Raw genomic sequence first — 27,840 nt, forward strand, 5'->3', positions numbered from 1 at the left:
TGAAGAAATTCCTGGAGGAATCCTAGGACAAGGTAATGATTCGCACTGCGGTATGTGCGGACATTATATCCGAGTAGAATTTACTGTCGATCTGAACGTGGTCGATTTGGTTTTCTGTTTGATGGTCGGCTGATCTCGAGGTGGCTTTGTGAATATCTTTGCGGGAGAACAAAGTGCTTTGGAATGCCGTACCATGAAAGGATGCAAAGTTCGATACGGCAATTTGTTTCGCCCGATTATCGGTCTGTACATTTCCTTTACGATAAACACGAGTGGAACGATTTTCACGAAGTCAGTTCAGCTGCTTGGTTTTGCTGATGATATTGATATTATTGCTCGTTAATTTGAGACGATGGCGGAAACGTACATCCGACTAAAGAGTGAAGCCAGGCGAATCGTATTAGTCATTAATGTGTCGAAGACAAAGTACATGATGGCAAAGGGCTCCAGGGAGGAATCACCGCGCCCGCCACCCCGAGTTTATATCGACGGTGATGAAATCGAGTACTTGGGCTCACTGGTGACCGCCGACAACGACACCAGCAGAGAAATTCAGAGGCGCATTGTGGCAGGAAATCGTGCTTACTTTGGACTCCGCAGAACTCTACGATCGAATAAAGTTCGCTGTAACACGAAGTTAACCATCTACAAAACGTTAATTAGACCGGTCGTCCTCTATGGGCACGAAACATGGACCCTACGTGCAGAGGACCAACGCGCCCTTGGAGTTTTCGAACGGAAGGTGTTGCGTACCATCTACGTCGGAGTGCAGATGGAAGAGGGGACTTGGACAAGGCGAATGCACCACGAGCTGCATCAGCTGCTGAGAGAACCAACCATCGTCCATACCGCGAAAATCGGGAGGCTACGGTGGGCGGGTCACGTCATCAGGATGTCGGATAGCAACCCGACTAAAATGGTTCTCGAGAGTCATCCGACCGGTACAAGACGACGTGGAGCGCAGCGAGCTAGGTGGGTCGACCAAGTGGAAGACGATCTGTGGACCCTACGCAGAGTGCGGAACTGGAGACAAACAGCCATAGACCGAGTGGAATGGAGGAGGCTACTATGTACAGCAGAGGCCACCCCGGCCTTAGCCTGATCGCGATGCGATGCGACATCTTCCTCATACCAAATACTCCCATATTGAATGATTTTAGAGCCTAAAACTCTATTGAACAGCCGCCATCTTGAATTTTTAGCCGTAATCTTGAATATTAGGCTGCCATCTTAAATTTTGGTCCGAAATCGTGGAGTTTGTGGTCTCCAGTGTTCAATTTCACATAAAATTCGTCAACCATACTAATGGTTACATAAATCGCCGCAGTTTAATGTGTTGCATGATGGGGCTTGGTTCAGTTTTATGTACGGCCAGTTCTACCGGTGCTGGTCCGGATCACTGAAATGGCCATAACTCCGGAACGCCTTGACTGATCCGAACCCTTTTTAATAGCAAACAATGCGGTGAAATTCCGGTTCGATTCGTGCTAAAATCTGAAAATTCGACCAATGGGAAATGCCTTAAAAGTGAGTGAACTTTTTTTGCGCACAGACATACATTCATACACACATACATACAAACATACAGACATCACATCAATTCGTCGAACTGAGTTGATTGGTATATGTGAAATAACTCTCCGAGCCTTTTCACAAAAAGGCACTTTTGGGGTTGGGGTGAACATATACTGCCCATAATTGCATAACAGTCACATTCGACAAAAGTAGGCATTGGAGAAAATTGAGCTCAAAGTTTGCAACTTGCAATAGTATGGAAAATGATCTAAATTTCAAAAATTTGGCAAAAATTCAAAGTTTATTAGTTTGCAACGAAATCTTCTACAGCTCTTCTTGTATGCTGGGCGAATAATTCAAAAAAATATTAGAGCAAAATATGATTGGTTTTACGTTATGAGGCCATAGTGTGTATGACCAGTGTGACTGTTATGCGGTTACATTCGTTAATTTTTGTTAATGAGACAAAACGACATGGTATTTTTTCCACATTTTGTGGAACAAACTTGTAAAGTTTATTTGGATACATGAAAGTACTGTTGACAAAAACTGCAAATGTTACAAATATGCAGTTATGGGCAGTATAGACACAGACAAACAGACATACTACTTAGAAGAAAATTGCTTCAAAAACATCGTTTGGCATCTCACTAGAACTCTCTATAATGGTCAGTCCGAAACATTCATTTGCAGGTGTTGTTTCCCTCGGCTCTTCTTCTTCTTCTTATTTCTGGCGAGCCGACACCGTTCGGCATCAGCTCTAGTTTAACGTCCGCCTATTTCTGGTACTAAGCCTAAACACGGACGGTCAGGGAGACATCCACACACACCTGACACCCTACATATCGAACCCATCAACACATGGGCCGGGACCTACGGCTTTACTTCCTATCCGAGGGAAGGCGTGATCAGATATTTTTGTCTCAGAAATACCGACGGCGTCGACTAGGATTGAACCTAGACCGACTGGGGTGAGAGGCAACCACGCTTACCACTACACCACCGACGCCGCTTTCCCTCGGCTCGATGTAACAATTTTGCAGGTGACGATTCCCTCGTGGCGTCATCCTTTCATAAAACATGAATGGAGGTTCATGATTGAGTCATTTTATGTAAACATTGATCGGCGTTGCGTTCATTTCTCTTCAAAATTGAAAGGTGATGTAGGCACAGCAGCGCTACCACGACACATGCGAGCACAGTCCGAACCACATGTTATTTTCAAAATGACCGGTCAATCGTGCGATGATTTCGATTTGAGTAGTATGTTTGTTTGTTTGTGGTATAGCCTTTTAGTACACTTTGGTGTACAAGAGGGAGAGTTTTGGCATCACTGCCAAGATCGGTTGTGTCATTCCGAGTGCTGCGCGAAAAATTTCTTTTTTGATTGATAAAATGTGTATGCGGGTGAATTAGAGTTGTTCAAACACCGATCGATGATGTGTTGCGTTCGGAAAAAGTGAAGGAATAGTAAAAAATGAATGTCGGCTAGAATAAATGATAACCTGTTGGCTGTGCGGGAGCGGATGGGCGTTGAGGAGGGTCAAAGCGCAGTGTAGTTGGAGTTCTGCTTGCCGTTCATTTTTTTGGATCATTCATCGGGACAGTTTCAGACAATACATTCATCGGGAAAAGTTTGTGTGAGCTAGTTAAAGTAGGCAAATGGAATGAAGTGAGAACATGTGTGAGTAGGTGAGAAGTGAAACGCAAGGAATGTATGTGTCTGTGTTCTATGTTTCTGAAATGGGTCGCAGAAGTCGCAGAATGGTTACATAGTGGTTTCGCAGCGCGGTGTCACGAACACTAATGCAAATCTACTGGTTGAAAATATGCCCATTTGATTTTGCTGGGAACAGCTGATCTTTGTTTACTATTTTCAACCAGTAACTCAAGTGGTGTTCGTGTAATGCAGCGTGTACGTACACGCAACACCACTAAAAGCAGAAACCACTATGGATTCTTCGCACCGAATGACAGCTGAATATATAACAAAGTAGCGTTTGCTGAGAGTGTAGATGCTTGCTGAGAGAGAGAAAGAGAGTTTTACCTAATATACATGCTACCTAATCTTGTTTAGTGCGACGGGGGAATAGAGATGAACCTACGACTCGCGCATTTGTTTTTTTTTTTTTGCGCTAGTGGGCTGCTGAGGTGAGCGAACGCTGTTGTGGTAATAACATGCGAAATCTGGTCTGCACAACTTTTGAGAATTATATAGCCTTCATGTGTATAGGTGGATGAGTGTGTGTGAGAAGTGCGCAGACTTTGGAGATAGACAACATATAATTAGATTCTGAGATATGGACTGACCCACCGAGTGTGGGTTCGCTCGGCTCAAAAGTTTTGACATTTGAATGGAATCAATTCTAATCAGAATTAAGAATTTCTAATTAAAAGTGCTCGAGCTGGGAGAGTATCGGTGTATAAGTCCACTTTTCCATTTCTAGGATCTTTCGAGTGTAGCTATTGATGGTTGGGTCAATATACTCTTCTGACCTGCATTCTTAAAAATTAAAGATGATGAAGTAGTAAAGATTTTTTTTTATGCCCGTTTTGAGTTTTTGAAACGTTCGGTGGACTACTTCAATCAATGCTGAGTTATAATGTCCAAACAAACACCGACCTGTCCCTGAATAAAAATGTGGAATAAGGCTGTATTAGGGGAATTGAATTTTGTTGTCGATACAATGGTTACAACGGTCATAGACATCTTTGAATTTTTGCTCTACTATTAAACAACGATAAAATAGGGTTCGGTACCGTAGCGCTATCGTCGTCGGTTTGTGTCATGTGCGTCGTCGTTCCTCGAGCCCGAGGTAGAGTCGGCATCGAGTTCGGGTCGCGCGTGGTCGTTGGAAGAATTGAGGGAAAAGTATTTTGTTTGTTTTGTATTTCGGTTTTGAGTTCGTGACGTTCGTGCACGGTAACATAGTAGCTAGAAAACGGAAGATCGAGCGAGTGGTTTGAACGAGTGAACAGAACATGCGTAATAGCCTGAGGGACTTTATGACGTGCTGCAGGGAATAATCCGGTGAGTTTGTTCCTTGTTGTTTCTGTCCACTATATTGCCTCTATTTTAGTTAACTTCTTGATTCATAATAGATGATAGCTTGTGTCTAATTTTAGTGAATGTGTGTATGTATCTGTTCAATATTCTTTCACCGAGTTTGTATAGTTCGTCACCATGAGTGTCGACTTGTGTTTTGTTTTTGTCAATATCCAATTGCATCTTGCAAATTATCTCTTCCTCTACCTAGTTCTGTTTGTATACAGGGTGACTGGTAATTCGTGTTACACCCGAAAGGAGGTGAAAGTAGACCATATTTGCAGCAAAAAATTGTTCTACAGGTAGGTCCGGAAATCACTGCTAAGTGAGTTATTCAAAAATTAGTGTTTTTAAATTACCCCATCTTTAAACATCTCTAACTCAGAAACTATGAACCGTATAATCAATCTAAGCGCATGGATAGAAAGCTTAAAGCTTTGTCTTTTAATGCTCTTTGGACAGGTAATTGATAAAAAGTCATTTAAGTGCAGAAATTTTGACTTTTATGTAAAAAGTGCCTAAAAATGTACCCTTTTTTCACCTTTTTTGATAGTTTATTCGTGAAAAACGTGATAAATGTGAGAAATGTTCTTCTACAAAACATTCATTTTTTGATACGCTACCAAACTGTCCTTTAGTGCAACATTGTATCTTTCATAGTTTTGTCACAATCTTGAATTCAAAATCTGGTGAAATAAATCAATGTTTTTATTGCAATACTGTCTGGCAACCCTACACGTTTGCTTGCTGTTGGTCGTCGTGCGCATGGCAACGAAGTCCGGCGTCGCGGTGGCGGTCATCGTTTGACAGAGCCAACAGTGAACGGAAAATTGCGCGCAATGTTTATGAATCAATCTCAAGGCATCCTTTTCTTTGGGTGAAGATTCAATTCGCCTAGATGCCATACACCCAAACCCACTCACTAGTGGAATTTAGCGAGATCACAACGCTGGGTGGCACCGTTTTAAGGGATATTCAAACCTACGGGCCGAGACTGGGTCCGGGCCGGGGCCGCGACCGAGACGCGATAGGGCTTTTGTCGCTTCGTTCTCACTGCACACAATGCTCACCGGGCTATAGCGCCTGCGCACCAACAATTTATGTTGCGCGAACGCACGCACAGTATGAAGCGGTTGTCATTTATTTTTTTTTGCGCACTTTCTCCAGTGTGTTTGATGTACATTCATCCAGAACTTTCTTTTGTAATTTCTACAGGAATCTGGGATTCCTCCAGCTTTTTTATGATTTCCCTTGGAATGCTTTCTGGGACTCTCCCGTAGTTCTTTCTGGAAAACCTCTAATGAGATTCTTCTAGGAGTCCTTCCTGGTATTTCTCCAGCTACTCCGTCTGGGTTTTTGTCCTTTAGTTCTACTAAATTTTTTTCTGGGATACTTTCAAGAACTGGTTTTGAATTTTTCTCCAGAAATTCTTCCAGGAGTAGCTTCCCACAGTTTATTTATTTTCAGTTCAACGGGAAGCCCTCCTGATGTTCCTGAGAGTGAGTCGAGGAGCTCCCCAGGCATTCCTCCAGGCCACCCCCAAAAAATACCAAGGGAATTTCTTAAGAATTAGCTCAAGAATTCCTCCAGCATTTGTCGTAGAATCACCCTAGGATTTTACTTGGAATTTCTCCATTATAACTCTGGTAATTAATGCAGGAGTTCTCCAGCAATAATGCATGTTTCTCTTCAGGATTTTTCCCGAAAATTACTGAAGGACTCAAGGGATTTCTCCAGAAATTCCTGCATTAATACCACCAGGAATTCCTCAAGGGATTCCTCCAAAAAATCCTCCACGATGCCAGCTAAAAATTCTTCCAGTAGTTCTTCCAGGAATAACTCCAGAAATTCATCTCGAAATTCCTACAGGAATTTGTCTTCAGGAATTGTAGAAGGGATTTCATCAGGAATTCTTCCAGGGATTTCACAAGACAATTTTTCAATAAATTGCTCCAAGACTTTCTCTAAGAATTCCTGCAAGGATTCATCTAGGAATTCCTCTGACGATTCCTCTAGAATTTTTTTCCACGGTGTCCTCCAAAAATTCTTCCAGTTATTCCTCCATGAGTTCCTGCAGGAATTTATCCCGAAATTCTACCAGGAAATCCTGCAGGGATTCCTCCAGGAATCGCACCATAAATTCCTCCTGTAATTGCTGCAGGAGATGCTCTAGAGGTTCCTCCAAGGATTAATCTAGAATTCCTTCCAGAATTTCTCCCTGGAAATCATCAAGAAATTCCTCTAGAAATTCCGTCAGTAATTCCTCCGGAAATTCCTTCAGTAATTCCTCACAGAATTCCTCTAGGAATTTCTACAGGGATTTCTTCAAAAATTTCTCCAGAAAGTACTCCAGGCATTTCTCCAGGAATTATTTCATGAATTTCTCCATAAATTATTCCAGGAATTCCTCCAGAAATTACTTCAGGTACTACTCCAGGAATTCCTCCAAGAATTCCAACGGAAATTGCTCAAGGCATACCTCCAGAAATTCCATCAGGTATTTTTCCAGGAAGTCTTTTTGGAAATACTCCAGGCATAACTCCAAGAATTTCTCCGTGAGTTACTCCAGGTATTCCTACAGGATTCTTACAGATGTTTATCCAGGAACTACTGCAAGATGTCCTCCATTTTTTTTCAGGAATTCCTCCAGTGATTCCTTCATAAATTTCTCCAGTAAATGCTCCAGAAAATTCTTTAGAGATTCCTTCAGAATTCCTTCCTGTATTTCCTCCAGGAAATCGTCCAGAAATTTCGCCAGTGGTTCCTTTAATAAATCTTCTATGGATTCCTCCAGGAGTTCGTACAGAATATCCTCCAGAAATTTCTCCAGACATTCCTCCAGAAAACACTCCAGAAATTCCTCTAAGAATGTCGCCAGTGATTTCTTTCGTCCAGAAATTTCGCCAGTGATTCCTTCAATAAATCTTCTAGGGATTCCCCCAGGAATTCCTACAGAATATCCACCAGAAATTCCTCCAGGCATTCCTCCAGGAATTCCTACAGAAAATACTCCAGGAATTCTTCCAGGAATTTCACCAGGAATTACTCCAGGAATTCATCCACGAACTTTTCCAGAAATTCCTCACGGAATTCCTCCGAAAATTTCTCCAAGAATTCTTTCAGGAATTTTTCCATAAAGTCTTCCAGGATATACTCCATGAATTACTCCAAGAATTGCTTCAGGAATAACTCGAGGAATTCCTCCAAAAATTCCACCAAGAATTCCTTCAGGAATTCTTCCATAAAGTCTTCCAGGAAATACTCCATTAATTACTCCAAGAATTGCTTCAGGAATAACTCTAGGAATTCCTCCACGAATTGCTTCAGAAATGACTTCGGGGATTCCTACGGGAATTCTTCCAGGAACTACTTCAGGCTGTCCTCAAAAAAATTCTTCAGGAATTCTACAAGGAAATACTTACGGGATTCCTCCAAGAATTACTCCAGGAACCACTCCAGGAAAGCCGTCAAGAAATCCTCCCGGAAACAATCCTGAAGGAACTCTTGGAGGAATTTTTGGAGGAATTTCTGGAGAAGTTCGTGGATGAATTCCTAGAGTAATTCCTGGTAGAATTCCTGGAGGAATTTGTGGAGTATTTTCTGGAGAAATTCCTAGAGGAATGCCTGGATGAATTTCTGGTGGATATTCTGTAGGAATTCCTGGAGGAATTCCTAGAAGATTTATTAAAGGAATCACTGGCGAAATTCTTAGAGGAACTCCTGGAGTGTTTTCTGAAGGAGTGCCTGGAGGATTTTCTGGTGGATATTCTGTAGGAATTGCTGGAGGAAGTCCTAGACAATTTATTGAAGAAATCACTGGCGAAATTCTTGGAGGATTTCCTGGAATGTTTTCTGGAGGAATTCCTGGATGAATTTCTGATGGATATTCTGTAGGAATTCCTGGAGGAATCCCTAGAAGATTTATTGAACGAATCACTGGCGAAATTCTAAGAGGAGTTGCTGGGGGAATTCCTGGAGGAATTTCTAGACGATTTCATGGAGGAAATTCAGGAAGCAATTCTGGAGGAATCTCTAAAGAATTTTCTGGAGCATTGACTTCTAGTTATTCCTCCATGAGTTCCTACAGGAATTTATCCCAAAATTCTACAAAGAAATCTAGCAGGGATTCCTCCAGGAATTCCTCCAGAAAATCCTCATGGGATTCCTTCAGGAATTCCTTCAGGAATTCCTTCAAGGAATGCTCCCGTGAATCATCCAGAGATGCCTCCAGGAATTCCTTCAAAGGTTCATTCAGGAATTCCTCCTGGGATTCCACCATAAATTCCTCCTGTAATTGCTGCAGGAGATTCTCTAGAGATTCCTCCAAGGATTTCTCTAGAATTCCTTCCAGAATTTCTCCCAGGAAATCATCAAGAAATTCCTCCAGGAATTCCTTCAGTAATTCCTCACAGAATTCCTCTAGGAATTTCTACAGGGATTTCTTAAAAAAATTCTCCAGAAAGTAGTCCATGCATTTCTTCAAGAATTACTTTATGAATTTCTCCATAAATTATTCTAGGAATTCCTCCAGAAATTACTTCAGGTACTACTCCAGGAATTCCTTCAGAAATTTCTCCGGAAATTCCGAAAGGAATACCTCCAGAGATTCCATCAGGTATTTTTCCAGGCAGTCTTCTTGGAAATACTGCAGGCATAACTCCAAGAATTTCTCCGTGAATTACTCCAGATATTCCTACAGGATTCCTACAGGTGTTTATCCAGGAACTAATGCAAGATGTCCTCCAAATTTTTTTCCCAGGAATTCCTCCAGTGATTCCTTCATAAATTTCTCCAGTAAATGCTCCAGAAAATTCTTTAGAGATTCCTCTAGAATTCCTTCCTGAATTTCCTCCAGGAAATCGTCCAGAAATTCGTCCAGGAATTCCCCCAGCAATTCCTCTAAGATTTTCGCCAGTGATTCGTTCAATAATTCTTCTAGGGATTCCTCCAGGAATTCCTACAGGATATCCACCAGAAATTCATCCAGGAATTCCTTTAGAAAATACTCCAGGAATTCCTCCAAGAATTTCGCCAGTGATTCCTTCAATTAATCGTCTAGGAATTCCTCCAGCAATTCCTACAGAATATCCACCAGAAAATCCTCCAGGCACTCCTCCAGAAAACACTCCAGGAGTTCCTCTAAGAATTTCGCCAGTGATTCCTTTAATAAATCTTCTAGGTATTCCTCCAGGAATTCCTACAGAATATCCACCAGAAATTCATCCAGGCATTCCTCCAGGAATTTCTCCAGAAAATACTCCACGAATTCCTCCAGGAATTCCACCAGGAATTACTCCAGGAATTCATCCACGAACTTCTCCAGAAATTCCTCCAAAAATTCCTCCAAGAATTCCTTCAGGAATTCTACCATAAAGTATTCCAGGAAATACTCCATTAATTACTCCACGACTTGCTTCAGGAATAACTCTAGAAAATCCTCCAGGAATTTCTCCAGGAATGACTTCAGGGATTCCTACGGGAATTTTTCCAGAAACTACTTCAGAATATCCTCAAAAAAAATCCTCCAGGAATTCTACAAGGAAATACTTACGGGATTCTTCTAAGAACGACTCCAGGAATTCTTCTAGGATCTACTCCAGGGATTCCTGCACGAATTCCTCCTGGAAACAATCCAAGAATTCCCATAATTTCTCTTTGAATTACTCCTGGAATTCATAAAAAAAAAACCTTCCGGAATTTTTCCAAAATTCCTCCCAGAATTCCTTTTAGAAATACCTCAAGGTATTGCTTGAAGAATTTATTCAGAAATTCTTTAAAGAGCAGCTTCAGAAGTGGCTCCAATCTTTTAGGAATTCCTTCATGAATTATTTCAGGAATTCCTCTTCCTCCTGAATTCGTCCTGAAATTCTTCCCGAAATTTCTGAAGGTTTTATTTTAAAAATTCCTCAAGAATTTTTTCAGGAAGTCCTCCAGAAATTCCTCTCAGAAACACTCTAAGAATTTCTCTTACTTCAAGGCTTTCTTCAAAAACTATTCCAGAGCCTACTCTAGGAATTACTCCAGGATTGCCTCAAGAAATGTCTCTAGAATTTCCTCCACGAATTCCTTCTGTTAATCTTCCAGGAATTCCTCCCGGAATTATCTCAGGAACAGGAATTCTTTAAAGAGCTACTCCAGGGATTCCTCTGGGAAGCGCTTCATATTTTTTTTTTCTCAGGAATAGCTCCAGAAACTCCGTTAGAACTTACTCTAAGAATTCCTCCAGGAATCACTACAGTATTCTTCTAGGTAGGATGTCATCCGGAAATTTATCTAAGAATTCTTCCCAGGAGTTCCTTCGGAGTTTCTTTCAGGAATTACTCCCTGGAAGAATCCCTGGTGTAATCCTTGGAGGAACTCTTAAAATAATCCCTGGAGGAATTTTTGAAGAAATACCTGGAGGGAGTCTTGGAAGAATTCCTGGGGGATTTCCTTGGAAAAATTTCATTAGGAATCCCTTGAAAAATACCTGTAGTAAGCCTTGAAGGAGCTTTTGAAAGAGTCACTGGAGGAATTCAAGGAGGAATTCCTGGAGCTATCTCACAAGTTATTTTTGGAGGATTTCCTGGTGAAATTCATGGAGAAATTTTTGAAGGAATTTTTGAAGGAACTACTGGAGGAATTTGTGAATGAATTCCTGGAGGAGTTCGTAAAGTAATTCCTGAATAAATTTCTTCAAAAATCCCAGGAAGAACTGTTCGAGGGATTTTTGGAGAAATCCATAGAGGGATTCTTGAAGCAGAAATTCCAACAGGATCTTCCCCAAAAATCACTCCACAATTTTCCCTGAAAGTCCTCCAGAAATTATTCCAGAAACTGCTACGGGAACTCCCCCAAGAATTCTTTCAAGATTTCAATCAAGAATCCGTTCAAAATTTTTTCCAAGAATTTCTACAGAAATTCCTGGATGACATCCTACCTTGAGGAATTACTGGAGTGGTTCCTGGAGGAATTCTTGGAGTAAATTCTAACGGAGTTTCTGGAGCAATTCCTGGAATCCCTGTAGTAACTCTTTAAGGAAAACTTTACCTGAGATAATTCCGGGAGGAATTCCTGGAAAGTTAACCGAAGGAATTCTTGAAGGAAGTTCTAGAGACATTTCTTGAGGAAATTCTGAAGAGAAACATGCATTATTGCTGGAGAACTCCTGCATTAATTACCAGAAACATTTCTTGAGGAAATCCTGGGGTAATTCCTGGAGTACGTTCTGGAATACTTCTTCAAGACGAATCCCTGGAGATATTCCTAAGCAATATCTGGAGAAGTTCCTGAAAAAAATCGTGAAGGAATTCCTAAAAGATTGGCTGGAGGCACTTCTGGAGGAGTTCTAAGATTTATTTTTTTAATTGGAAATTATAATTTTTTAAATTTTTATTTTTATCATTTTCTTCATATTTATTTTATTCATATTTTCTGAAGAAATACTTGAAGCATTTGCTTGAGGTATTTCTAAAAGGAATTCTGGGAGGAATTTCTGGAAAAATTTCAGAAGCAATTTTTGGACGAATTGCTGGAGTAATTCAAAAAGAAATTATGGGAATTCTTGGATTGTTTCCGGGAGGAATTCTTGACGGCTTTCCTGGAGTAGTTCCTGGAGTAATTATTGGAGGAATCCCGTAAGTATTTCCTTGTAGAATTCCTGGAGAATTTTTTTGAGGACAGCCTAAAGTAGTTCCTGAAGGAATTCCCGTAGGAATCCCCGAAGTCATTTCTGAAGCAATTTGTGGAGGAATTCTTGGAGTTATTCCTGAAGCAATTCTTGGAGTAATTAATGGAGTATTTCCTGGAAGACTTTATGAAAGAATTCCTGAAGGAATTCTTGGAGGAATTTTTGGAGGAATTCCTCGAATTATTCCTGAAGCAATTCTTGGAGTAGTTCATGGAGTATATCCTGGAAAACTTTATGGAAAAATTCCTGAAAGAATTCTTGGAGGAATTTTCGGAGGAATTCCGTGAGGAATTTCTGGAGAAGTTCGTGGATGAATTCCTGGAGTAATTCCTGGTGGAATTCCTGGAGGAATTCGTGGAGTATTTTCTGGAGAATTCCTGTAGGAATGCCTGGATGAATTTCTGGTAGATATTCTGTAGGGATTCCTGGGGGAATCCCTAGAAGAATTATTAAAGGAATCACTGGCGAAATTTCTGGACGAAAGAAATCACTGGCGAAATTCTTAGAGGAATTCCTGGAGTGTTTTCTGGAGGAATGTCTGGAGGAATTTCTGGAGGTGTACGAACTCCTGGACGAATCCATAGAAGATTTATTAAAGGAATCACTGGCGAAATTTCTGGACGATTTCCTGGAGGAAATACAGGAAGGAATTCTGAAGGAATCTCTAAAGAATTTTCTGGAGCATTTACTGGAGAAATTTATGAAGAAATCACTGGAGGAATTCCTGGAAAAAAATTGGAGGACATCTTGCAGTAGTTCCTGGATAAACATCTGTAAGAATCCTGTAGAAATACCTGGAGTAACTCACGGAGAAATTCTTGGAGTTATGCCTGGAGTATTTCCAAGAAGACTTCCTGGAAAAATACCTGATAGAATTTCTGGAGGTATTCCTTGAGCAATTTCCGGTGGAATTCTTGGAAAAATTTCAGAAGCAATTTTTTGACGAATTCCTGGAGTAATTCAAAGAGAAATTATGGGAATTCTTGGATTGTTTCCGGGAGGATTTCTTGAGGGCTTTCCTGGAGTAGTTCCTGGAGTAATTCTTGGAGGAATCCTGTAAGTATTTCCTGGTAGAATTCCTGAAGAATTTTTTTGAGGACAGCCTGAAGTAGTTCCTGGAAGAATTCCCGTAGGAATCCCCGAAGTCATTTCTGAAGCAATTCGTGGAGGAATTCCTAGAGTTATTCCTGAAGCAATTCTTGGAGTAATTAATGGAGTATTTCCTGGAAGACTTTATGGAAGAATTCCTGAAGGAATTCTTGGTGGAATTTTTGGAGGAATTCCTCGAGTTATTCCTGAAGCAATTCTTGGAGTAATTCATGGAGTATATCCTGGAAGACTTTATGGAAAAATTCCTGAAAGAATTCTTGGAGAAATTTTCGGAGGAATTCCGTGAGGAATTTCTGGAAAAGTTCGTGGATGAATTCCTGGAGTAATTCCTGGTGAAATTCCTGGAAGAATTCCTGGAGTATTTTCTGTAGGAATTCCTGGAGGAATGCCTGGAGGAATTTCTGGTGGATATTCTGTAGGAATTCCTGGGGGAATCCCTAGAAGATTTATTGAAGGAATCACTGGCGAAATTTCTGGACGAAAGAAATCACTGGCGACATTCTTAGAGGAATTTCTGGAGTGTTTTCTGGAGGAATGTCTGGAGAAATTTCTGGAGGATATTCTGTACGAACTCCTGGAGGAATCCATAGAAGATTTATTAAAGGAACCACTGGCGAAATTTCTGGACGATTTCCTGGAGGAAATACAGGAAGGAATTCTGAAGGAATCTCTAAAGAATTTTCTGGAGCATTTACTGGAGAAATTTATGAAGGAATCACTGGAGGAATTCCTGGAAAAAAAATGGAGGACATCTTGCAGTAGTTCCTGGATAAACATCTGTAAGAATCCTGTAGGAATACCTGGAGTAACTCACGGAGAAATTCTTGGAGTTATGCCTGGAGTATTTCCAAAAAGACTTCCTGGAAAAATACCTGATGGAATTTCTGGAGGTATGCCTTGAGCAATTTCCGTTGGAATTCTTGGAGGAACTCCTGGAGTAGTACCTGAAGTAATTTCTGGAGGAATTCCTGGAATAATTTATGGAGAAATTCATGAAATAATTCCTGGAGAAATCAGGCCAAACATTTCAATAGGTCCTATCTGCAATTGAGAGGCTCTCTTTGTTCACTTTCTCTTTCAATTATTGCAATGTAATGGTACACTATTCAACTATTTTTGCAGTACAAATCAAAAGACGATTATTTTGACCATCGTTCATTACAAGGAGACAATCATAATACAAATAAACAGCTGAGATATTAACGAAAGAGAGAGAAACCAAAGAGAGCCTCTCTTCTGCAGATAGGACCTTTAGACATGTTTGGCCTGAAATGCCTGGAGTACTTTCTGGAGAAATTTTTGAAGAAATCCCTGTAGAAATTCCTAGAGGAATTCTGTGAGGAATTACTGAAGGAATTTCCGGAGGAATTACTGACGGAATTTCTAGAGGAATTTCTTGATGATTTCCAGGGAGAAATTCTGGAAGGAATTCTAGAGGAATCCTTGGAGGAACCTCTAGAGCATCTCCTGCAGCAATTACAGGAGGAATTTATGGTGCGATTCCTGGAGGAATCCCTGCAGGATTTCCTGGTAGAATTTCGGGATAAATTCCTGCAGGAACTCATGGAGGAATAACTGGAAGAATTTTTGGAGGACACCGTGGAAAAAAATTCTAGAGGAATCGTCAGAGGAATTCCTAGATGAATCCTTGCAGGAATTCTTAGAGAAAGTCTTGGAGCAATTTATTGAAAAATTGTCTTGTGAAATCCCTGGAAGAATTCCTGATGAAATCCCTTCTACAATTCCTGAAGACAAATTCCTGTAGGAATTTCGAGATGAATTTCTGGAGTTATTCCTGGAAGAACTACTGGAAGAATTTTTAGCTGGCATCGTGGAGGATTTTTTGGAGGAATCCCTTGAGGAAGTCCTGGTGGTATTAATGCAGGAATTTCTGGAGAAATCCCTTGAGTCCTTCAGTAATTTTCGGGAAAAATCCTGAAGAGAAACATGCATTATTGCTGGAGAACTCCTGCATTAATTACCAGAGTTATAATGGAGAAATTCCAAGTAAAATCCTAGGGTGATTCTACGACAAATGCTGGAGGAATTCTTGAGCTAATTCTTAAGAAATTCCCTTGGTATTTTTTGGGGGTGGCCTGGAGGAATGCCTGGGGAGCTCCTGGACTCACTCTCAGGAACATCAGGAGGGCTTCCCGTTGAACTGAAAATAAATAAACTGTGGGAAGCTACTCCTGGAAGAATTTCTGGAGAAAAATTCAAAACCAGTTCTTGAAAGTATCCCAGAAAAAAATTTAGTAGAACTAAAGGACAAAAACCCAGACGGAGTAGCTGGAGAAATACCAGGAAGGACTCCTAGAAGAATCTCATTAGAGGTTTTCCAGAAAGAACTACGGGAGAGTCCCAGAAAGCATTCCAAGGGAAATCATAAAAAAGCTGGAGGAATCCCAGATTCCTGTAGAAATTACAAAAGAAAGTTCTGGATGAATGTACATCAAACACACTGGAGAAAGTGCGCAAAAAAAAATAAATGACAACCGCTTCATACTGTGCGTGCGTTCGCGCAACATAAATTGTTGGTGCGCAGGCGCTATAGCCCGGTGAGCATTGTGTGCAGTGAGAACGAAGCGACAAAAGCCCTATCGCGTCTCGGTCGCGGCCCCGGCCCGGACCCAGTCTCGGCCCGTAGGTTTGAATATCCCTTAAAACGGTGCCACCCAGCGTTGTGATCTCGCTAAATTCCACTAGTGAGTGGGTTTGGGTGTATGGCATCTAGGCGAATTGAATCTTCACCCAAAGAAAAGGATGCCTTGAGATTGATTCATAAACATTGCGCGCAATTTTCCGTTCACTGTTGGCTCTGTCAAACGATGACCGCCACCGCGACGCCGGACTTCGTTGCCATGCGCACGACGACCAACAGCAAGCAAACGTGTAGGGTTGCCAGACAGTATTGCAATAAAAACATTGATTTATTTCACCAGATTTTGAATTCAAGATTGTGACAAAACTATGAAAGATACAATGTTGCACTAAAGGACAGTTTGGTAGCGTATCAAAAAATGAATGTTTTGTAGAAGAACATTTCTCACATTTATCACGTTTTTCACGAATAAACTATCAAAAAAGGTGAAAAAAGGGTACATTTTTAGGCACTTTTTACATAAAAGTCAAAATTTCTGCACTTAAATGACTTTTTATCAATTACCTGTCCAAAGAGCATTAAAAGACAAAGCTTTAAGCTTTCTATCCATGCGCTTAGATTGATTATACGGTTCATAGTTTCTGAGTTAGAGATGTTTAAAGATGAGGTAATTTAAAAACACTAATTTTTGAATAACTCACTTAGCAGTGATTTCCGGACCTACCTGTAGAACAATTTTTTGCTGCAAATATGGTCTACTTTCACCTCCTTTCGGGTGTAACACGAATTACCAGTCACCCTGTATATTACTTATACCAATCTTTCAAGAATTTACGCGGCAAGCACTGTAAAGTTCGTCACTTCAAGTGTCGGCCAAAATTCTCGCTATTCACATTTTTTCAATGAAATTTCCCTATATTATTGTACAGTCCGCCACTTCAAGGTGCTGGTCACCGTATTTTGTTTTACAATGTTTTTCAGTATTTCTTCCCTTCAATTGTGCGGTCCGTCACTGATGGTGTCGGCACAGAGTTTTGTCTCAATGTATCGAGTCCATGGTATCAGAGGCAAGTAACACTGCGTATTGATTCACCAGTTCTCTAAATTGCGAGGTGACGCAAGATCTCTTTCGTTTCATAAGACATTCTCTAGATTCCTACTCAGAATTTTCAAGGACTCACCATTCCTCCTAACTGTGAGGTGACACAACTCTGTGTATATGTGTTTTGTGTATGCTGACGGTTACATGCATTACATCGCTTACCAAAGCGAATCCTGATTTATGTAACTATTGATCCCGCCAACTAACAAAAACTCCTTCCCGTGACAACTGTGGAGGGTCCAGTAGTACATACAACCTCTAGTAGCAACGGTTGTCAAACTAACATTCCTTCCCTTCCCCGGTAGACCGTAAGGACGTGGCCGGCGCCGTTATTGACCCAGTAAAGTGTGAGCTCTCGGAACGTGTACATTGAGGAAGGTGCGCTAATCTCAAGCCCCATCTATTGGTTCTCTGTGCAATTCCGCTAGCTCTGGTCAATCACGGAATAGCAACTACGAAGTGTACGGTCACCAATGCTCATGCTCATGCTCATGCTAGCCTTTTAGTACACTTTGGTGTACAAGAAAGGCAAAAAAGGCTGAAAGTAGTTTGAAACACATAGGGCAGGTTTCAAATAACAAACAATTTTTGCTATAACACTCATCACGAATATTCCTCTCAGCTCATCAGGAAGTCCATTGAATCAACAATAAATCGAAACTGGTACAAAGGCAGACAACCTCTAAAGTCACGTTACAACATTCATACCTGGAAAATTAATCCTACTGTGCTGTGATTCTGCCTCCCAGGATATTAATTGATGCGAACAGCCTTCGTTCCGGTCTGGTGCCGACCCGTTCGTGTCATACCCGGTAGGTAGGTAGAGAAGCTTCTTAGCGTGATGCCGGAGCGTTCCTTAAAGCCTTGCTCACCTGTTCGCTTCTCACCCACAAATGAACACCTGGCTTAATAAGTGACGCATCCGGCAGGAGGAGGAAGGATACCTGCTTGCTTGCCTTCATGCTTTGATTTGTTCACAACACAAGCGGAACAAGCAGATTGTAAATCACAAGAAACAATCGTTTGTTGTCTGTTGGCAATCTGGGTTGGGGTTTTACGTTTTGTTTCTCATTGTGTCTCAGGGTAGTAAGGCATGAGAAACTTCAAGAGGCACTGTAAGAGTATCTTTCTTGGAATAATAAGATTTCTTCTGTGCATGGATGCACTCATGAAATTAAGAGAGCTTCTTCTAATGGTGGGAGAGATTGAAATGTTGTTAAACGCAATAAAACACAAAATAAAGCATGCAACGGTATGTGTCTGAATATATTTTAATTTATGCATACTGCTGCTATCTAGTGAAATCTGACACCTGACATGCAGTGTGGTATTATGGTGTAATTACCAAGAACTATAAATAAACCTACGCACTGCTACAAAAATAGCTTTATAGACCGACGTTATACATTGAGCTGTGAAACTCGCTTTTAGTATTTTCCAAACAATAGTGCACGTCATTGTCATAGAGGTTCTATTCAAAACGCATCATTGAAACGCGAATGCTCAAAATTTTACGAATGAGTGCAAAACATCCAAACTGCATATCTCCACCCCTCCCTTGTTCGAGTATTTGACAAAAACTCAATCAATGCAATCTCGGCACAACCATTTTTGCACCTGGCCGACCGACCTCAAAGCAAATATTTAACGAATCGGAAAATCGTTCCCTGGAACTTGAACAGATGTGTACGCCATTCTAACACCGCATCGTCTGCTTTTCTCGCCCACTGCTGTTGATGTTTATGTGACACACAAAAACCTTCCCTAACTACTGTCGCGAGCGAGATGGCTCTGGTTCTAGTATATTTTTTCATAACATGGCCAATAGACGTATGTTTGCGGTAAATGGTTAGAACCTTTAAAAAGATATAAGTGCATCACAAACTCTACAGCTGCATCTAGAACTGAGCGAATGTTTGTTTAACTATACACGCTTTTTTGAATAACATTCTGAATGAGATGGAATCCCAAAAGCCCAAAAGTTACTTGAGCACTTTTGCGGGGCATAACCCTTGAAAGAATCTCTTCAACAAAGTCTATGTTTTTCTCGGGTCAAATTGAAACAAAGTAGGATTTATTTTGTGGCAAAATCAAATCACATCACTCATAAAAAAGTAATACAGTGAGCCATGTAGGTGCGGGTTTCCCCCGTGGGACAGAGCCTACCTAGCGCCAGCGATCGCAAGTTCACAAAAAATGCATATTCTTGATCAAAGTGCCCCTGTCGAGGTCCGGTGAACACTATACATATACGCCCTGCGAGGAAATGGTGTTGTTCCTCGTTTTAGAGGGGTGTGAATTGCTGCGGTCACATGGTTGCGCAAACTACAACCGACTTCGAGCTTCGAAAATTTTGTGAATTTGTTTTTCGCAACTAGGTGTTAGTGGTCAGTGGAGGTGTTTTTTCATAAGACCGCAGGCAATTGTTTTTTTTTTATTTTGCAGCTGATGACGATATCAATTGGAAATCCATCTAGCTCGTTTTGGCTTTGGTGTTTGTGTAAACTCGGTGCATATGTTTTATCGACGTTGCTATCGAACGGGCAAATTTATTTTGTATGAAATTGGAATTCGTAGAATGCATGGAAAAATGGTTCAATTTTGTTGATGGCTTTGGTAGAAAAAAGCTTTGAAAGTTAGCCTTTTCAACGAATTGAATATATTGCTAATGATCTGTTTGTATGAGGGAATTTTGCGACCAAAAAATAGACAAGAAGACAAGAAGCAGTGGAGCGGACCTGGTGTGATGGTTAGAACACTTGACTATCACGCCGAGGACCTGGGATCGAATCCCACTCCCGACAAACTCACAAAATCTGGGTTCAACAAGAAGAAGACAAGAAGACAAGAAGACAAGAAGACAAGAAGACAAGAAGACAAGAAGACAAGAAGACAAGAAGACAAGAAGACAAGAAGACAAGAAGACAAGAAGACAAGAAGACAAGAAGACAAGAAGACAAGAAGACAAGAAGACAAGAAGACAAGAAGACAAGAAGACAAGAAGACAAGAAGACAAGAAGACAAGAAGACAAGAAGACAAGAAGACAAGAAGACAAGAAGACAAGAAGACAAGAAGACAAGAAGACAAGAAGACAAGAAGACAAGAAGACAAGAAGACAAGAAGACAAGAAGACAAGAAGACAAGAAGACAAGAAGACAAGAAGACAAGAAGACAAGAAGACAAGAAGACAAGAAGACAAGAAGACAAGAAGACAAGAAGACAAGAAGACAAGAAGACAAGAAGACAAGAAGACAAGAAGACAAGAAGACAAGAAGACAAGAAGACAAGAAGACAAGAAGACAAGAAGACAAGAAGACAAGAAGACAAGAAGACAAGAAGACAAGAAGACAAGAAGACAAGAAGACAAGAAGACAAGAAGACAAGAAGACAAGAAGACAAGAAGACAAGAAGACAAGAAGACAAGAAAATCTCTTGGGGCGGTCAGATTATTGTAAAAACGACAAGCGCACGATCAAAACAGGACAGAAAGACAACACCATAATGAATGTATAATGAAGGTTAAGGTCGTGTTACATTGCATAAAATGTAGCAAGAGTGCTTTATGCATTTAAAAGTAAATATATGTGCATTGCTGGGACAATAATTGCGCTATATGGCTTGAAACGATATCTTGTGCGATGTACAGTGTGCATTATTGCGATGTTATGTAGCACCTCTTGCGACTTTTAAGATTTGCAGCAAATCAACAATTCCTGTCTCCTCAGTGTCGGATAAATGACGTTTGGACTAACGAGCCACACTTTCCACTTAACGATAAACACTACTTATGAAATAGGTTTTGTTGAAATGTGCTTGATTTACCTACGAGGTGAAAGTTTGACAGATTATCTGATGCTAACGCCACTTATTGTTGATTATGAGAGCCATAGTACTTTCGCAGCGCGGTATCACGAACACTAATGCAAATCTACTGGTTGAAAATATGCCCATTTGATTTTGCCGGGAACAGCTGATCATTGTTTACTATTTTCAACCAGTAACTCAGGTGGTGTTCGTGTAATGCATCGTGTACGTACACGCAACACCACTAAAAGCAGAAACCACTATGAATATGAACAGGATGATTTTATATCCACAATGATGACTGTTCACTTTCTCTTAGACACTTTTTGGCACTGTTTGGCTTAAACAGCTTATCTTCCATTGTTATCACATATAAAATCGCATTATGTCAATATTAACACTTATTCGAGTTTGCATGCTTGAACCAGCTTCATTTTGCATTTATGTGACTTAAATTATATACCTATGCGAGTTGACCTGGCTTAATACAAGAAAGTACCTAGTGAAGTCGGATAATCATCGCTGTATGTTATAGCGTGATTTTATTTGACATTTTGTGAGTTCATTTAGTACATTTATGTGAACAATAGGCTGCGGCTTATTTTTCAAAAGTTGTTGAAACCTGGAATTCGTAAGCTCTTTTGGCTTCAAATGACACAAAAAGAGAAACCTCTGAGTTTAAGCCAAAAATATTGAGCTTTAGAGGTCGCGCAATCACTTCAAAGTCGAATTTTCGAGTAATAAAAAGGTGTTTTCACTTCAAGTGCCTCAATTTTCAACCGATTTTCAATATTTTTTTATGAATTTCTCACAAATTAAATTTCGAATAAACTCGTAGAACATCATTTTTTTCTTAAGTCACGCAAAATATGAGTTTATGAAGATTTAATTCATTTTTTTTCTTCTTTTTACAAAAAAAAAATTAACTTTAAAGTCCTATAACTTTTTAACCGTTTGACCAATTTTATTTTTTTTAGCTTGCTTTTGTAGATATTTTTGTTGCCTAAGAATGCTGTGAATAAACAGTACCATTAAAAAATCGTTTCAAATACTAGATAAAAACCAAAAACTGTTCAGAAACAAGTATTTTATTGGAAAAATCTGAATTTTCGCAAAATTTTAATAGTTTTCATGCATAGTTTCATGCTCAGAGTGAAAAAAGTATTCTCAATAATCATATGAAAGCCTTAATTTTCAGTTTTTGGAGTGTTCTAAATCAAAAAATATTTTCATAGTCGAAATGCGAGAAAAAAATTTGAAAAAAAAATCCTGAAATGTGTTCCATATCCCTAAATATGATGCTAAGTATCTGGTTTGGAGTAAAAAAATGCAAGTAATCGTCAAAAACTCCAATTTTGCATGAAAAAATCAACTTTTAAGGCATGTTTTGGCAGTTTTTGGTGAAAAGTATCATAAAAATGACTACTTTGATGAAAAGTTTGTTTAGGACAAGAATAGGCTTTGTTTCTATCGACTCTATCGCTCGAATTCATTTCGTCCGACTTCATCCGTTATTATTTCTCCCATAATTAGGAATTCGTTGTTGGCTTCCCATAGAGATATAGAGAGAGTGGTGGTTTCTGCGGTATTGCTGTTTGCCCCTCGAAGCCGCGTATTTTTATAACAATCTCTAATACCCTCTTCAAATTGTGCTGTGCTGACGGGGCATATTTCGTATATTTCTTCGGGTTTCTTCGCAAAACTGTTTTCGACAGCGGAAAAAAAAATTTTCAACGAATTGTGGCTTCCTTCGTTGCCACGCTGCGCTGCTGTATTGTTTCCAGCGAAATATCTATACAATGAAGCACAACAACAAGTACATAAATTTTGCAAGACTCTTTTTACCAGAAATACAAGCGGTGCAGCGCGGGTCCATGCGCGTGTCTAGCTTTATTACTGTTTCCATCCGATTAAGCCAGATCGGGGAGTACCTATACTCACTTACGTCGAACTTGGCTCGGTTCGACTAGGTTGCCTACTATTGGTAGAGTCGGGTCCGCGCCGCCAGCTGACGCGTGGTTTTCTCGCGCGATTCACACTCGCGGAAATTAGTATTCACTGAATTATGCAATGGATGTGCGGTTGGAAATAATGATGACGTTGGAACTTGGCTGCGCTGGCCGCAAAATATTTATAAATGGGGGAACTATTCAAATGCTACACTCGGAATAGTGATTCCATGAATATTGCAATACGATCTGGTGAATGAATTAGAGCAACGTAGGAATAAAGTACAGGTAGGGGGTTCAACTCTACCAGATGATAAGGGAACATTTTTGAATAAATTTTTGTGAATTACATGCTGAATAACAAGATCGGAGAATTGTTTGTTTGAAAAGCCCTATAGCGAATTCAGAAAATTCACTGTCCTTTACATATGGTGCTTATGATAATGATAAAATTTTAATAGATTTCAGAAATATCAGTTTTACATCCGGTTATTACTGAAAAACAAGCTAGGTGACCTAGATTATCCTTTTGATCATAGCGGACAGACAGTTTCACCTGTCTTCATTTTGATAAGAACATATATATGTTTCACCTCACATTCGAACGTTTTTTAATAACATTTTTATTTTAAATTTCAGGACAAAAACGCAAACGCCTTGCAGAAGCCTTCCAACATCAACTGGAGCCGAATCGAGCGGGTTTGCGGTTCGGTACCGACCTACCTCAAAAATCTGCTCAAAATGTGCGGCTACGAGCAGGAGAGCAGTTTGCGAAACCTCAACGATGACGATTTCGTCGACATGGAACGCTTCGCCCGCGAAGAACTGATCCACTTGGTACCGCAGACGCAGTTCTACTTTCACATATTTTGCACCGATCCGGCGCGGGAGTTTCGGCTGGTTCCCGGACATCGCAAGCTTCTGCTGCAGATGAGTGCCTATCTGAACTACACAAATGCGGCCAATGAGCTGCAACGTGCCGATCCGATGGTGCAGGTGCACCACCGATCGGAACGACCCGTACCTGTACAGGAGAGGATGGAGCGCGCCGAGCGTCCCGCCGAACGACCGGTAGAGCGACCGGTCGAGCGGCCGGTTAAGCCGGAGCGAATGACAGATATCAACCTGGTGCGGGAAATACGCGAGCAACGCGCTCTGATGCAGCAACTTCAACTGCAACAGCACCAGCAACAGCAAGAACTGGTTATTCGTGCCTCCGAGATGCTTCAAGAACACATACCCGATATCAAGGTTGCTTCCACCAAAAATCCTCCGTACGCCTTCGAACAAGCCACAGTCTATCCTCCTCTCAGTGATGTAGCTCGGGTCAAGAAAATCCAAAGCATCATCATAAAACTGATCGAAATGTGGAGCGATAAGCACCCGGTCAAGCTCACCCTCACAGAGGACATGATCAACGTCACCTACGAACTGAATGGCTACAATGCTTTCATCAAGTGTCCCATGTGCGCCGTACAAATCAAAGTATCCAAACTCCCGACCAAAAAAGGCGACCGTTTTGTGATCTCAAACTTCTCGAAGCACGTCATCAAAATGCACTTCTCGCTGCAGCAGCAACAACAGCTCTCTCAATCCCAGCAGCAACAGACGAACGACACCAGTCGGTTAAGCTTGGAGAACTCGACGTTCTTCAACGAGGAAAACTCCGACAGCAGTAACTACCCGTACGAGGAGTTCACCATCAAACGGGCACGGCTCGAAGACGATGATGATGAAGAACATGAGATTCCGGCCCATATGCTGCACCCCTATGTGAGCATCAAGGACGAAGTGATAGATCTGGATGCGTAGTTTTAGCAGGCCCGAGAATCCTTCTTCGATAGCAACAAATTGTACTCTGGTATACTGAAAAATATTAATAGCTAATTGGTGTTTAACATGAACGAGAGCTGAACTCAGTAGGATTTAGTTACGATATACAAAAAGAACTATTTATGTAATACTTTAAGTCCTGAAAAGACAGTAGACGAATGTTCTGCCGCCCCGTTTATTTCACGATAAATATTAACGAATTCCTTCGTTATTGATTAAGTTTAGGTACGACGCAGCATAGAATTCAAAAGACTTTAAACTGTATGTTTTTTTTCTCGTCCGAGGAAAGTGAAGTTAATTAACTAGTTTAAGGTTATGCTGTGTAAATAGGCTGATAGGTTTAGCATGAATCCTGATCATTTGGCAAACAACATTCACAAATAGACATTTATGTACTTGATTCCATTTTATCATCTTCCAAAACACGTGAATAAATCATGTGCACCTGTTTCATGTAATGAACGTAACGATGTGTTTTGTGTTAGTATGTTCTCGGGGTTCAATGGGAATACATAACGGTGGGTCGCAAGGTGGGATAACTCTCGGGAACCGAATCATGCTCTTATGTAATAATATTCATATATTATTTAAGTCTTAGGTTCCCAAACTTCCAGGTGCGCGACCCCCATTGGCCAGCAGACGTACTTTTCGCGATCCACCATACAAATTATCTCATTTGTTGTCTTTTAAAGTAAAATATTCGTCTGTCCCTCGCGGCGAACCCAGAACAAGAGCTTGTTTTCACCGAGAACGTGATCACCAGCGGACTCCAACAGATTTTCGATGTGCCTTATGTCATATTGCAATGGGAGACTTCGAAATGTGGCCTTCGTTAACAACAGTAGCGATGTAGAACTATTCGAAGTATCGTCTGCGATTTTATCTATTGACTGTCACCATTAGCCGCTTCGCTTGTGTTACGTGTAACCGCAAGTACTACAACGAACAATATCGACGGAACTGCAGCGGATTTCAATTTTGAGTTCAGTCGATGTGGATGTGACGACGAATTGATTAGACCGGTAGTACTCTCTTGGAGTTTCTTACGTACCATCTACGGCGGAGTGCAGATGGAAGACGGTATGTGGAGAGGGCGAATGAATCACGAGTTGTATCATCTGCTAAGAGATGTAACCATCGTCCACACCGTGGAAATCGGAAGGCTACGGTAGCGGCGGGACACTTAATGGCTAGTTTCTCTTCGTACGTACTGTGCAAAAAGATAGGACAAGTAATGGTAGTAATGATTCCGCTTCAAAATTACTTGTGCAGTTCGCAGATGGCAAGTAAGGAGAAAAGTGTAACACTCGTAACACCGCCCGTGCAAACCAAATGGAGCTGTCACTTTTCCTTGCGGAAAAATTGTCCGCGCTATTATTCCGTAAAAAATCTTTTTGTAAAAAGAAGAAAAAAATGTATTAAATCTTCAAAAACTCATATTTTGCGTGACTTTGAAAAAAAAAAGATGTACTACGAGTTTATTTGAAATTTAATTTGTGTGAAATTCATAAAAAAAGATTGAAAATCGGTTGAAAATTGAGAAAGTTATGGCACTTGAAGTGAAAACACCTTTTTATTACTCGAAAATTCAACTTTGAAGCGATTGCGCGACCTCTAAATCTCAATATTTTTGGCTTAAACTCAGAGGTTTCTCTTTTTGTGTCATTTGAATCCAAAAGAGCTTACGAATTTCAGGTTTCAACAACTTTTGAAAAATAAGCCGCAGCCTAGTGAACAAGTTATGTTCATCGCAATAAAACATTGGAATGTTGTTTATTACGATATTGTTATACTTTATATGAGTTGATTTGTATTCTTATGCGACTTTACTGGATTCATCGTCAAAAATAACATCATGTTCGATGAAAATTGTATCTCCGCAATAGATATATGCGATTGTAACTCAAAATAGTACTTTATGCGATGTAATGTATGCATCCTTATGAGACTCCTGGTTGCATAGACAAAAAGAGTTGCATCACGACAAGAAGTCGTAATTAAACATTTAAAAATCGACAAAAAAGAACACGACGAGACGAGAAAGAGACTACCAGATAAGAAATCAATTAGTAAGTCAAAGGAAAAAGAAAAAAGAGAACAAGCGATGATAATAAATATACAAAAAGAAGGAGAGAAGCTGACTAGAATAAAAAAGAAGGGATGAAAAAATAAAAGGACGGAAAAAATACGACAAGAAAATGACAAAAAATTGACAAAAGTACAACAAACAACATAACTAGAATACAACAAGATAACGATCACTAGACGAGTAAAATATAACAAAAAAAACTGAAAAAAAGAAACAATCAAACGACATGAAATTGGCAAAAAAACGATGAGAAGATGACAAGAAGCTACAATAAAACAACAGAAAACGACATAAAGCCGACAAATGTGCGTCTACTATACATGGCGATAGAATGAAAATGAATGACAATGAATAGACAACGCACAATTATGATCCCAGAGAGTCACTTCATGTATGACAATAAGTGAATGCCCTATGCTTTTTGCACAGACAAATAAACGTATCACTTAGAACAAAATGCGATAAAAATCAGTAAACGGCAAACATAAGTAAAAACGATGCGGGCGCCATGAGCGTGTGATTTGGGAACTATGGAATATTGGAATAATCCGTTAAAAATGGAAACGATGGCAAGTGAGCAGAGGTAGACGTCTGTTTGTCTGTGCTATTTTATTCAGCTTTCAGAGTTTTCTTCGTATTCTTTCAACATTTAAATTTTAAAATTAGAGTGGTCTAAATGGATATCAAAATCACAAAAGAGTTCCTTGGAACTCGCTCTAACACCCTGATCAATTGAGAAGTTTGACATACATAAGAGCAAACTTGATGTCGCAGTGCTAATCTTTCACTTTAAATCATCGATTACCGAGTAAATCCCAGCAGGTGGTGCACACAACTACAGAAAATCTATTAACCGCGTCAGAAGTAAATTTTCTAATTAATTTTAATTACCCTCCGTTTGGCACGATTCGTGAGCCGCATACAACTGCAGCTTTCATCGACCAGCCACTTGCAGCATCAAATGCACTGAAACGTTGCTACTGCTGCTGCTGCGAGTCCCATTTCTTGCACATCACTGAGCACCTGCAGTGGACAAAATATGGTTTCTGCTATTCCCTTCGCACATACTGATGTGACTTCCGCACTTTCCACCACCCCGTACCAACAACGGTAGCGCGGT

At 40.4% G+C, this 27,840-nt stretch overlaps 1 protein-coding gene across 1 annotated transcript; it reads left to right on the top strand.

Annotated features, from left to right (window-relative positions):
* The first annotated feature begins 22,708 nt into the window (after nucleotides 1-22,708).
* Nucleotides 22,709-25,093, top strand: LOC115265264 (uncharacterized). Its single transcript, XM_062849044.1, has 2 exons — nucleotides 22,709-23,080; nucleotides 23,438-25,093. Exon 2 carries the CDS (start codon nucleotides 23,540-23,542, stop codon nucleotides 24,608-24,610), a length of 1,071 nt encoding a protein of 356 aa, XP_062705028.1. The 5' UTR covers nucleotides 22,709-23,080; nucleotides 23,438-23,539; the 3' UTR covers nucleotides 24,611-25,093.
* Nucleotides 25,094-27,840: the final 2,747 nt, after the last annotated feature.

This window comes from Aedes albopictus, chromosome 2, assembly GCF_035046485.1.
Source record: "Aedes albopictus strain Foshan chromosome 2, AalbF5, whole genome shotgun sequence".
Taxonomy (NCBI): Eukaryota; Metazoa; Arthropoda; class Insecta; order Diptera; family Culicidae; genus Aedes; species Aedes albopictus.